This window comes from Orbicella franksi, chromosome 3 (genome assembly GCF_964199315.1).
Source record: "Orbicella franksi chromosome 3, jaOrbFran1.1, whole genome shotgun sequence".
NCBI classification, from domain to species: Eukaryota; Metazoa; Cnidaria; class Anthozoa; order Scleractinia; family Merulinidae; genus Orbicella; species Orbicella franksi.
Genome location: NC_138147.1, coordinates 7,652,220 through 7,665,000, shown reverse-complemented (window position 1 = coordinate 7,665,000; position 12,781 = coordinate 7,652,220). Strand labels below are relative to the sequence as shown.

Sequence of the window (12,781 nt, the reverse complement as noted above, 5' to 3'; positions counted from 1 at the left end):
CTTAGATTCCTAGGAATTCCTAGGAATTTTTTCCTAGGAATTCCTAAGAATTCTTAAAGTTATCTCACAAGGGAAACAGGATCATGGTACCTCTTAGGGATTCTTTTTGAAATTTTTGATGAGCACCCCTGTCCTTTTTATATGGGAGTCCCCCCCCCCCCCCCCCCGGGGTAGTAATCACAAAATCCTTATTATGGCCAATAAATGTCTTACAATGCTCTCCTTCAACTGGCACAGATATACGACAAACTGGAAAGTTCAATTTTTGAGGTTAAAGGTTAACTTTTTTTTCCTTTTGTCAGGTCGCTCTGGCCTGGGGCATCAAGCGTGAAACTCCAGTCCTGCCTAAAGCTGTCTCTGAAAATCACATCAAAGAGAATTTTGAAGCACTTCATGTAAAACTAGACGAAGATGACATGAAGGCGATTGAAAACATTGGAATACATCATCGATATATTACTCAGACGTGGATGTATAAACCAGATGAAATTCCCGAGAAGCACTGGGACGATGAAGACTGAACAATTCATTCTTGCACAACGTTGGCTAACATAAACATTTTTTTAAAATTGCTAACGGAGTGCAATATATATGGGTATTAGATAATTTTTTTGGTGGCAGCGGGGTGTTACGTCCAGGTCTCACTTTCCAGGATCCTCAAGTTATTTTATCAGAAAGGTCCAAAAATTAAATGGTCTGTAAGAGAGTTATTCCCTAGGTAAAAGAGTCAGTGAAAGTACCAGTCAATAATAAAACGAACGTTTAGTTGCTGACATAATTTAGTTTAAAATCTCTTCCAAAATCAAGTATAAATATCTTTTTTCCCGAAAAAGCTATTTTGCACATGCGCAGCTCGTGATCGTTCCCCTTTAACGCCCTCAACATTCTCGTCCCCAGAGGCTGCGCTCCTTTAGGTCAGCACCAAGAATCGCGACCTCAGAGGTCGCGATTCTTGGTGCTGACCAAAAGGAACTCGGCCGTTGGTGACGAGAATGCGCTCTTAACAGAATATATCAGGTAACATCACAGAAATACAGATGAAAGTGGGCTGGAGTTTAGCGTCCTACGCGGACGCTTTTTTTGCTAAGATTACGTGATGAGCCCAAAGAATCTTCGTAGGAAGCCAACTTGTAGCTCAGTTGGATTGTCACACAACGTTCAGGGGAGCATTGCGTGACACCCAAGCCCGTGTCCAAAATTTCTGAAAATTGTCTAGCCTGGGAACTATCAGGGCTTGTACGTAGATTCAGTGACCTTCAGTGGCAGGCGACTGTCATTTGCAGGCTGATAATTTTTATTCAGAAAACGTTGAAATCAATCATGCGTGTGTCCCACCACCAGATGAGAAAGGCAAACCTGGGATCGAAATAAAAGCGCATCCACCATCCTCCTCCCTCGTGTATCGCGTTTCGCTCTTTGCCCCGCTAATTTTCCTGCTCTGCAGGCTAACCCCAGCATGGCAGATCCACCCAGGGTATTTAGCAGGCGTTCCGATCGACATCTGTAGTTCTTGCCCAGTATTTGGTCGTTTAGTCCCCAGACCGATTTATAGTCCCTACCCAGTTAGCCTTAGTCCGCCCACGTATTTTTTTTCTGAGATTTATTGTTCTTTTCCAGCACAATAGGGGAAAACTGGAAAGCGTGCGGGAACACTTAGACTACGCCAGAAAGAAGACTTTATTTTCAGTATTTTGAAAAGCAATTTTTGGCAGTTGTTAAACGCACCTGAAACTCGGCAAAGGACACTTTTTTTTTTTTTCGCCGAAGGAACCGAGAGGGGTCGTGCCAGTCCTACTCCCGTGGCGAATCGAGCGAGAGAGTGCTTATATTACTGGCGGTCGGGGTGCTTATCGCCTTCTAACTCCTGGATTTTCCCGCGCTGTGTTTGAAACTTTGAAGTTGTTATAACTGGCATTGATTACGATGGTAAGTACACTGATAAACAAACGATGATACCTTGCTTGGTAATACATATTGGTTTTCCATAAGACTCTTAACAAAGAGATCCATTGGAAGGTTGGTAGTCCTAGCTCGTCAGCTTCAGCCGGAATCTCGCGAAGAGCCTGCTAGCAGACCAGATAGTCCCCTGTAATAAGTAGACAATGGAAAGGTCCAATCTGATCTATATTGATGTGACAGTGTTAAAATCTCATAAGTAGACAAATGAGAAGCCGGGTTAAAGTGATGTGTGTTAAAATCTCATGCTTGTCTGGATAGGCGGCTGCCGCTGCAGTAAAGCTTAACAATGGAACAGTTATGCCTTCTATTGCTTTAGGGTAAGTCCTGCGGGGTTATTCAATCGGTTCAAATACTGTCTGATAAATATTATTGCTCATGGACTTGAGGTTTTTTTGGAAATATTGCTAATAATGTTTTTGTTATTTTCTTCACTCAATCCCAGTCCATTTCTGATGTCTCGGCCATAGTTTCACACTCGGTAGTTTAGTAGTTTTGAGTGGGAGGGGTACTCCCCCAAATTTTCTTGGGAAGATGGGTAGTCTGCTTTTAGAAACCCTTTGAGATCAAGATTTCTCGAGAAGCAATGTTAGACCTGGTGTGGAAATTGATCCCATATTTCAAACCTCTAAAACTCATGTTAGAGGGTGATAATTCATTATTATATTGTTCCTGTCAGGGTCAATACAGTGGAATCCCAATATCTCGAACCCTCATTTTTTAAAATCTCTTGATAACTTGAATCAAAAGTCATTTCCCTCTCCTCGGTTGAACACTGTTATTTTCCCCCCAATTTCTCAAACTATCCAATTTTTCAAACCAATTTTCATTTCCCTTGGAAGTTTGAAAAATTGGGATTCCACTGAAGTTGAAACATCACATCATGATTCATTGTTTTTTTTTCCTTCACCCTAAAAGTAACAACTTGTTTAATAGACAGTTTAATCCTGATTTCTCACTACTCATCCAATATTAATAATTTATAAGAACCATTTCAGCCTGTCACAGAAAATTACAGGTTCCTTTTAAAATGGTTGTTTACTATATTTAGTCAAATCTTGGCTTACCCCTAAAATTTCGATCAAAGGACCTGGAAATCCACGAAGGGAGAGGTCAGTAAAGCCGTTAGGCTTGCTCTGAAATATGGGTACAGGCACATTGATTGTGCGCATGATTATGAAAACGAAGATGAAATTGGTGAAGTCTTCACAGAGGTCTTCAAAGAAGGAAATGTTAGGAGGGAAGATATCTTTGTCACATCAAAACTCTGGTAAGTATTCAGCCAGAGATAACATTGAATCATATTCAATATCCTCAGTCATTCTGTGTTGTTAAGGGTCAACACATGAACACAACTGTGACAAACTATGCCTCTACCCACTAAGGAATACAAAGTGAGGGCACTTAATGTTAGTTTCCAAATTTCTGTACCATGAAGCAACTATGAGTGTTGCTTGTTCCCTTGGATAGGAGGAGCAAGGGTAGACCTAGGGGGAGGGTGCAGGGGGTGCACACCCTCCCGAGATGAAGCCATCTTCTTTGTGTTTGCTTTTAAAATTTGTTTACCTCACCAGTCAGTTACGCCATTGCTTAGTGGTGCAACCCCTCCTAAAAAAATCCTGGATCCACCCCTGAGGAGGTCACCACAACAATTTGCCAGTGCCCTGTTATACTGCTGTGGTTAGTTGTCAGCAGGAGTGCCTTTAAATTTACTTCTGATTGATTGACTTTTAAATACCAGATCCTAATCTCCACCCAGTGTTGAAATTTAATTTATTTTCATCTTTATCACAGGTGTAACTGCCATGCACCTGAAGATGTGTTGCCAGCTTGCCAGGAGACTCTGAAAAATCTACAGTTAGACTACCTGGACTTGTACCTGGTAAAAAGTTTCATTTTATTTCTGTGGGCTTGGCTCCCTGGTTATGCGAAACATGAGATTTTTAACACTCAATTGAAAACTGCTCTAAAAGTTTCCATCAGATCATACATGAGAGAGCCAGATTTTTGCTGATTTTGACTAGTTGTTTGTTTTTACTTTAGGTACATTTTCCTTTGGCGTTTAAAAAAGATTCACCATATCCCAGATGCATTGCTGATGGTGTGATTGGATATTCCCCTGAAGGCATAGCAAATACCTGGAAGGTACATAGTGTACTTAGTACTAACCCAGGCTCTGGTTACAGATGCTTTTTAAGATGGTGGCTCTCTCATTGCAGAGCTGCCATCTTGAGAAGTATGAGAAGACTGTGAGATGAGGTTGGTACATAAGTGCACAGGCACCGTGAAATATTCCATACCAATAACTAGATGATTGCGATTGTACTGCAGTTATTCCTTTGTTAGGAACTTTATTTGAATCTTTGCTGAAGTACATTTCAAAACTGAACTAATTTAAGCAACAGTTAAGTTAAACATAACTACTTAGAAAAAGCATGCACATACGGGATTTCATCAACACTTTCAGCAGGATGGCAAGTGGTTTTCACAGGCGGGCAAAACTTTTTGAACTGTGCTTCTCAAACTCATTAATACATAAATTCATCAAGTTAAAACAAAGAAAATCACAACCATGAAGGAGGTTTGGATACCCGGTCTTAATTAGCATAGATTTTGATGATTTTACTTCTCCGTTTTCTCCTTAGTTTTTGTTTCGATTGAGAAGATATATCAAACACTCAAGACAGTGTTCCATCGGCTATCCAAACACCTCGAATTTCATCAAAAATACTCCACTGCGCATCGTACTTTCAAGTCTCTTCTTGGTGTTTGGATGTCCTGATGAAACACTGTCTCTCTTGTTTGATATATTACTTCTTTGTAAGAAAATCTTTCCTCTAGATGGTCAAACCATAACAGGCAGGCATATTGCCCTCAGAGTCAATTTGCCTGGTGCCCAGCCCTTAAATAAAACCTCTGAAAGCTTAGTTTGAGTCTGAAAAGAAATTATTGAAAACAGCCACATGACAAGGGAATTATTAGTCTTGAAATAGATTTCTAGGTTTTTTCGCAGGATGGCAGTTGATTTTCATGCCGGGTAATATCTTTTTGAAATGAAATTCTTTATAAGAACACATTGTCGAGTTTGCTGAAGATAGACAACCAAGGTAGCCAAGTCATTCTTAGTCAGCCATCAAATTGATCTGGTACCCAGCCCTTAACGAAATAGAAAATGTTGCAGTATTTAGAGACAGTTGCATGGCTTGTGGCAGATTTTGTCACTTAGTCTGTGATACAACCAGGTGTGAAATGGTCTTGTTGGCTTTTTACACAGGCCGTGGAGAAGCTTGTTGATATGGGCCTCTGTAAAGCCATTGGAATCTCAAACTTCACTATAAAAAAGACTCAAGCTCTTCTGGAAACTGCCAAGATACCACCAGCCTGTAATCAAGGTATGCAATTGGGTTTTTATGGTTGAAAATGTTAAAGCTATATCTTTGAGAATTTTGTATTTATTAAAATAGATTTAGAATGTTTCATGCACCACACTTGTCAACAGCAGTTTAGTTGTGTACAGGCATGCTCTCCATTTTCCGTGTTGGGCATTAAGTTCATTGCACAAAATGGGTAGGGGAGAGGAAGAGGGTAAGATGATACACCTTATAGTTGTTAGAAAAATTAATGTGAATTATCTCAGTGATGGGTTATAATCAAAGGCATAATGCATAGGGTTAATAATTTAGTGTTTGTTGTTTATTTGACAGTGGAACTTCATCCTTATTTGCCACAAGAACAGCTCATAACCTTCTCCAAAAGTAAAGGTACAAACAGCAGCTCAACTCTGATTTTACCGTCAGTAAAGTGTTTGGTGTAAAAGATCCTTCTACTGATTTCATTCAGTGTATTGTTAATCACGTGACCATATTTTTCAAAAGATGAGCCCTTTTGTCATAAATTTGGGAAATCTATCCACAGCAAGCTCAAAAACATCACAAAAGTTGCAAAAGGTGGATTTAGCTTAATCAAAGCATGCCAGTTCTATCCATAAAGGCTAATAAACCATGCGCTAGAACTTCACATTTTGGCTATGTACAAAAATTTCCTTTACTCCTATCTTCAGTCATGCAAATTTAACACTTTCTTTAGAAACGTTTTTCCACCAGCACCAATCCATGAGACAGAGTCGAGATGGAAACTCGGAGACTGTTTATTTAGCTCTTCTCTGTATGTTGAACCAAGACAATGCAAGACATCGTACAATGGGTGTCAGAGTGTGAAACTTGGAAAAAAATAGATAAGCTTAGCCTCAAATTGAATCGTGTATAATATGGAAAACAACCAACCACATGGACGTTCTGCCAAAATAAATGCTAATACGGAATGGCTTGACTTCCTGCAGACAAAAAAGTTCTAACCACCATGTACTACATCAAAAAGAGAGCTTCATGAATGAACTTACATGTACTGCTCAAGAGCTGTCATTTGTATGGTCAGCAACAACATTTATATCAAAAAGGAAAGGAAACAATGATTTGAAGCTTATAAAATGGCATTAGCTGACTCTAACAACCATAACGCTAAGAAAAACTAGGCAGACAAGCAATAGTAAAGCTATTTACAATATAATATAGTACAAATGTAGAGAAGAAAATAAAAATTTCTGCTGGACGTCAAGCCACTCCGTGTTAGCATTTACGGCTTTGTCAGATCTTCCACGTGGTTGTTTGTTTTCCTAAATTAAACGCAATAGAAATGTTTGTCTGGTTTGGAACTTTAGTATGCCGGTAATCAAATGGTGACGAGTGAAATTAGGAAATAATTTCACACGCTTTTGCTTTTGTCGAAATTCTAAAACGCAAATGAAATTATTTCTTAATGTCACGAGAAAACCATTTGATTACCTTTAAATATCCTAGGTGACAAATTACGCTTACAATCCTGGGTTTTGACTTTTTCATTGTATCAAGAAATTTCGCGCCAAACGTTGCCACATGTAGCAATTTTATAATTTACATGTGAAATTATAAATTACCGTTGAAATTTTGCACCAATTTGTCACCGATGACTTTACGTGAATAACATCTTGTAATACATTTTTAAGGCATTATTGTAACAGCGTATTCACCATTGGGATCAGCTGATAGACCAGAAAGTTTCTATCCTAACAAGGCAACAGAGCCGATATTGTTGGAAAATCCAGTGCTGAAAACTATTGCGGAGAAACATAACACTTCCACTGCTTTGGTAAGAATCAACAGCGTCTAAACACAGATACGGTTTAACCCCTATTAAACGGCCGGTACCCTCGGGGAAATAGTGGCCGCTTAATAGAGGTAAAAACAATAGACCCATTGGGACTTCAATTACGGGCCGCCTAACAGGGGTGGCCGTTTAATAGGTGGCCGCATAATAGAGGTTCGACTTACACATCATGTATACAATGCATTTTACGTGAGCTGACATGCGGGGGTCTGGTAAGAGTGTGAATGTAGGTCCGCGAGGCATCCAAACTTCACACGTAAATCTCAAGGGTTCGCATTTCCCTCCCACTTCTCGCTACAATTGTCTTAAGACAAACGATTGACTGCTCAAAAATCTCCGAGAATTATTGACAAAACCTGAGAGACATTCACGCCTGCCACACACTATAGAGTAAGAGAGTACAGAACGAATTTTAGAGAAATTCACTCGTTACTTGCAAACACAATTATTCGTAAAATCACGCATCGTGTGTCTTTTAGTTACGTAGCTTTATATCCCACTTCCCTCGTGATGAATGAACCCTTTACTACTCTGATGAGTCTTCAGGCAGTTGTCGAATGCCGTTCTCTGATTGGTTACGCTACTCACTATCTATTCTGTTATGGATAGTGAGTTGTCCAGAAGTGTGTCCTTGTTAACAAAATGACGGCCACTTCTTTGCGTTTTTGAAGTATCTATGAAGAGGATTTAGATAAAGTTTTGAACGAAAGTAGATTTATACTAAAACAATTAGATTTCTCAATCTCGATTTCTATGATATAACGCGATAGAAATCTCGAGTTTATAATCTAATTGTTAATTGTAATACGAAAGAATGTTGGCACAGAGACACTTAGGTGTTTCTGTTGACATTTAGGAGAAAACGACTGAAAACACCACGAAATGAATAACATTTGGACGCCTGGAAAGCCTGCCAAATATTAACTCACTTTTGTCTAAATTCTGAAGGCCTTTTTCTCTTTTAACCACAGGTCGCTCTAGCCTGGGGCATCAAGCGTGGAACTCCAGTCCTGCCAAAAGCTGTCTCTGAAAATCACATCAAAGAGAATCTTGAAGCACTTCATGTAAAACTAGACGAAGATGACATGAAGGCCATTAAAAACATTGGAATACATCACCGATATCATACCCAGACATGGATGTATAAACCAGATGAAATTCCTGAGAATTACTGGGACGGCGAAGACTGATTGTCTGTAGAATAACCGATAGTGCAATGTTTGACAATTATAGGGCAGCAGTGCATTGATGAAAGACAGTTACTTCTTTTGACGTTGTTAACGGAGTGCAACGCAGTTGTTTTATGATTATAGCTGAACTCTGTTACCGTCAAGGAACTCCAAGTTATTATCCAGACCGACTCCGTGAAAAGAATTTCCGAGAACTGATAACGTCAAAGTATTCGTGGCATGAAACTTAAATCTTCAGAGAGGAGATCGTAACGGAGCTTCTTTACAACATCAAGTTTACAACATTTTCCATAAGCGTGCAGCCCTTACCAAAGAGGAAAAGTTTTCATTTAAAAGACGCGATTTAAGTGAAATCCTTGAAATTGGCATGCTTACTAACTTAACTAAGGTTGGCAGTAGAAATCTAGTGAAGTCAAGAAAAACTCGCCCGGGTAGATCAAAAACAAGAAGCCTGAAGAAGCTTAAACCGAAGATGAGCTAATTTTTGTTAAACAAAAATAAAGTCAATAACTAATAAATAAACTGCTTTTTCGCTCAAAAAAGATTAGTACACCTGTACCTGTTTCTCAGCGTGACATTCTCCGCGGCATTTGCGTTACAATAATAATGAAATTGGAGGTCAATGGCGTCCATGCAAAAAAGTGTCACTGTTATTTAAGTCAGTTGTTCTATAACACGGTTAAATGAAGAATAGTAACTTTTCTTTTTCGTTTATTTATTTAGAATGCAAATCAAGTACTTCAAACGCAAAATATTACAAGGGCAAAAACCGCAGGGTAACCCGAAAACACTGACCCCAGGGGCCCGTTTCTCTAAAGCCCCGGAAACTTTTCGGGCCCGTAAAGCCATAGCAAAATCTCGAACCTTACGATTACAGAGCTGTTTTATTCACATATTCTTTATATAAGGAGAAGTTCCCTTCATAGAAGAAGTTTCAGGCGTATACACTTCTCCGTTTTTAGATACAGATGGACTAAAAATGGCTTTGCGGGCCCGAAAAGTTTCCGGGGCTTTCGAGAAACGGGCCCCAGGTCCGCGGAGCCTACTACGGACCGGGTTCGCGGACTACCTCACGGACCGGTCCACGAACTACCCCAACGGATCCTCTTTACGGACCATCCCAAAATAGAAGAAAAATAATAAATAAAGATTTCACTTGTGGGTTGTCTTATAGATCACCGATGTCGGCGAAATTTCGAACGTTACGCTGTGCAAATGAACAGACTTGGGTTTTGAAAACCCCCCAAAATAATGCCTAAAGGGATGCCGCGATAGCAAACAGAAGGAAAGTTCTAATCTTCCATTCGTGGCTCAATCTGGCGATGAAAAGATGTGTTTTTAGGTCGTGTTAGCTTCGTTGTATCTGTAATTCCGCCGAGCAAATTGTGAAGCCTGGAACGAGTTCATAAGCCCCCCAGAGAATTAGCTACAAAAAATGGCGGAGGGGTTGAGGCTTCCCGGACGCTTCCCGGTCTTTCATACAAGCCACAAAAGGAAATGACAATGTGTAATACATGTAATATAAATGCGCCCGAGTCTGAACCCACATCTGTTACATTCGCACAGCGTTACGTTCGAAATTTCGCCGGCACGAGTAATCTATTGGACAAACCTTGAAAGAAATCTTTATTTATTATTTTTATTTCATTTTTAGGGCGTTCCGTGGAAGATTTCCGTAGGGGTAGGCCGTAAACTGATCCTTAAGGTAGTCCGAGGACCCGGTCCGTAGCGGGAGTCCGCGGACTGGGAATCAGCTTTTTCGGGTTATCCCTCAGTATCAGATGGCTGTCTGGCCGTGTCTGGTCATCGCTTTTTAAAATATCGATCATATTTTATTCTTTTCTAATACATGAGCTCTGAAAGAGAAAAAAAAAATTCAGTCTTTGAAAACATAAGATTTGTCGTGGAAGAAAGCGCGAGCTCTTTGCATTGTTTCGTGTCAATTCGTGACTAATCCAAACCTTTCAGGCTGTTGCAAACAATAAACACTTCAGAAATTATCTTTGGCGTTCACGGTTTAACTGAAAAAACTAAAATAGCCCACAGAAAATACATCCACTGACTGGTTAAAAATCGTGTTTTTATTAAACAATTATGAGCTCGAGATTTCCATCGCGTGATAGATGACGAGGGCACAGCCCGAGTCAACTATCACGCATAGAAATCGAGAGGGAATAATCTAATTGTTTTAGTATATATCTACTATTCGTTCAAAACTTAATCTAAATCCTCTTCACAGACACTTCGAAAATGCCAAGAAGCGGTCGTCATTTTGTTAACAAGGGCACACGGCTACGCTATTCACTATTCACTAAAGCTGTCTCTGAAAATCACATCAAAGAGAATCTTGAAGCACTTCATGTAAAACTAGACGAAGATGACATGGAGGCGATTAAAAACATTGGAATACATCAGCGATATTTTGTTCAGACATGGATGTACAAACCTGAGGAAATTCCTGAGAATCACTGGTACGGCGAAGACTAAAACCGATTGAGACAAATGTAGTTTATATTCATAGTTGATAGACCCTTTTTTAGCGATATGGCAGCCACTTTAAATTAATTCTTTCAAATAGCTATTATGGGATACTCAGGGGGCAAATAAATGCTAATTTGACCCTTGAGCATCCCATAATAGCTATTTGAAACAATGAATTTAAAATGGCCGCCGTATCGGTAAAAAGGTCTATTGCTGATTGTCAACGCTAATCGCAATGATGAATGAAGCAACCAGCACTGAGTTCTTAATTGTGACTTAACACGGCGACAGGGTAAACTATTCAGCAATCTGTTTAATTCCAATAGATCATGGTTAATTCCTATTGGCCAATAAATGACACTTCACTGATCTGCTGAGCTAAAAATGGGAATAAAAGACATTTAGTTTTTCATGGACTCCATTCAAATTTGAGTCGTCCTAAAATTTATTCTTTGGCTTCATATCTATGGTAATAGTCTAAAATTTTTTCTTGTAATCTGCGTGTATAAAGGGGTAAATGCCGAGGGTAACCCTAAAATGAACTAACATCTCACCAAGGATCGATGGGGGAGAAGAACGCGCCTACAGAGTTGTTTTGAGATTGTGGCTCCAACGTTTTTACTTTTGAGCGCACTGGCATTGAAATTGATTCCGCTATAGTTGGTTATCTAAATACATATGGAAAAGTCCGTTGTATTCAGGACTATGAATAAAGATAAACCTACCTTACTTCAGGTGTCTGTTTCCTTGTCCTCTTTATATCCCTTTCAGGACTAGGCTGTTCACAGCCCTCTATTTTCTCGTATTTTCATTCGATTTTTGAAAGCACGGATAGAATCACGAGAGAATTGGACGCCAGCGCAAAAAGAAAGACTTGACTGAGTAGGGGGTGGCGACCGAGATTCTTCTTGCTCGCTTCGCTCGCAGACCCCAGCCTCTACCGCTGCGTGCTTCGCGCTCACGATCACTTCGCTCGCTTTTTCTTTCGCGTGCGTAAATAGAGAGACTTTTAACAGTCTATTTCAGGACAAAGCAGTGAAACTAAAAATCACTTTAATAGTCATAAATCGACCTAGAAACCCCAAGAAAAACAAGAAAGCACACACGTGATGCAAGGTAGGTTTATCTCAGTACTCCGTCGTATTTTCTAGGCTTAGAATATAAACTTTTTTCCCATACAAACCCTTGTATCTCGACTGTTCCGTAACCTTAGAACTGCTGTATCTATACAGCGGGCGCGGCGGTTCATTTGTGAGCTTGGGGTATCTCTGGTCTAAATAATTGACTGTCTCAGCACTTGCTCGTATGCCTGACTGTATAAACGGCTAGTGAAGCAGACGGGACTTTCTAATTTTCCCCTAAGGAACAGGGATGAGGCAATGGTGAGAACGCTCGCCTCCCATGAATGTGGCTCGGCTTCGCCGGATTCCGGCCCGCTGTCATATGTGGCCGGAGTTTGTTGTTGGTTCTCGCCTTGCTCCGAGGGTTTTTCTCTGGGTTCTCCTGTTTTCCTCTCTCCACAAAAACCAAATTCCAATTCGATCAGGACAGAGGACCCGCATGAAAACCAGCAAGTCTGATCTGGCTTCCTCTCTAAATATGTACAATTATTCCACGAGCGCGTGTTGGATATGAGATGACCAACGAGGCGCGTAGGGCCGAGTTGGCTATAATCATGTCATATCCAACAAACGCGAGTGGAGTAATTACCCAAGCAGTGAGGCCTGGGTGTAGATTTCGGCTCCGTTTTTGTTTTTCCTCGTTCAGTCACAAATCGCCGTCTGGTCTCCAAAGCACATGCGTCACCTGTGCATGCGTACAGCACATGGAATATACAGCAATCTAGTTCCCAGAGCCCACGGGTTTTTTGGTCAGCGCCACGACACGGAGCTCTGGAATAATCAATTTCCAGGCTCCAAGATTTTAGGAGTTCCGGTTTCACGGCGCATGCG

The 12,781-nt window shown here is 40.4% G+C and overlaps 2 protein-coding genes across 3 annotated transcripts in view; both read left to right on the top strand.

Moving 5' to 3' along the window:
* The window catches only part of LOC145481014 (aldo-keto reductase family 1 member B1-like), a 12,738-nt gene extending 11,970 nt beyond the window's left edge, over positions 1-768 (top strand). The window contains exon 9 of the mRNA XM_081459380.1: positions 303-768. Within this exon, the coding sequence (XP_081315506.1) occupies positions 303-521 (219 nt within the window). The 3' untranslated portion in view covers positions 522-768. The remainder of the gene's footprint in view (positions 1-302) is intronic.
* A 60-nt stretch (positions 769-828) lies between these two features.
* Positions 829-11,490, top strand: LOC145481018 (aldo/keto reductase slr0942-like). Of its 2 annotated transcripts, XM_081459388.1 has the most exons (9): positions 829-1,926; positions 2,218-2,276; positions 3,044-3,226; positions 3,751-3,838; positions 4,000-4,101; positions 5,231-5,348; positions 5,661-5,717; positions 6,998-7,140; positions 8,130-10,653. In XM_081459388.1, the coding sequence occupies exons 1-9, from the start codon at positions 1,924-1,926 to the stop codon at positions 8,346-8,348; spliced, it is 972 nt and encodes a 323-aa protein (XP_081315514.1). In that variant the 5' UTR covers positions 829-1,923; the 3' UTR covers positions 8,349-10,653. The 2 variants fall into 2 exon arrangements, with proteins under 2 accessions (XP_081315514.1, XP_081315515.1); XM_081459389.1 differs by lacking the exon at positions 6,998-7,140 and having other exon boundaries at positions 1,619-1,926; positions 10,588-11,490.
* Positions 11,491-12,781: the final 1,291 nt, after the last annotated feature.

Coding starts and splice junctions, on each gene's coding strand:
- LOC145481018 (XM_081459388.1), top strand. Junction 2,277..3,043: donor ATGCCTTCTATTGCTTTAGG/GTAAGTCCTGCG, acceptor TTTCGATCAAAG/GACCTGGAAATCCACGAAGG. Junction 5,349..5,660: donor ACCACCAGCCTGTAATCAAG/GTATGCAATTGG, acceptor TTTATTTGACAG/TGGAACTTCATCCTTATTTG.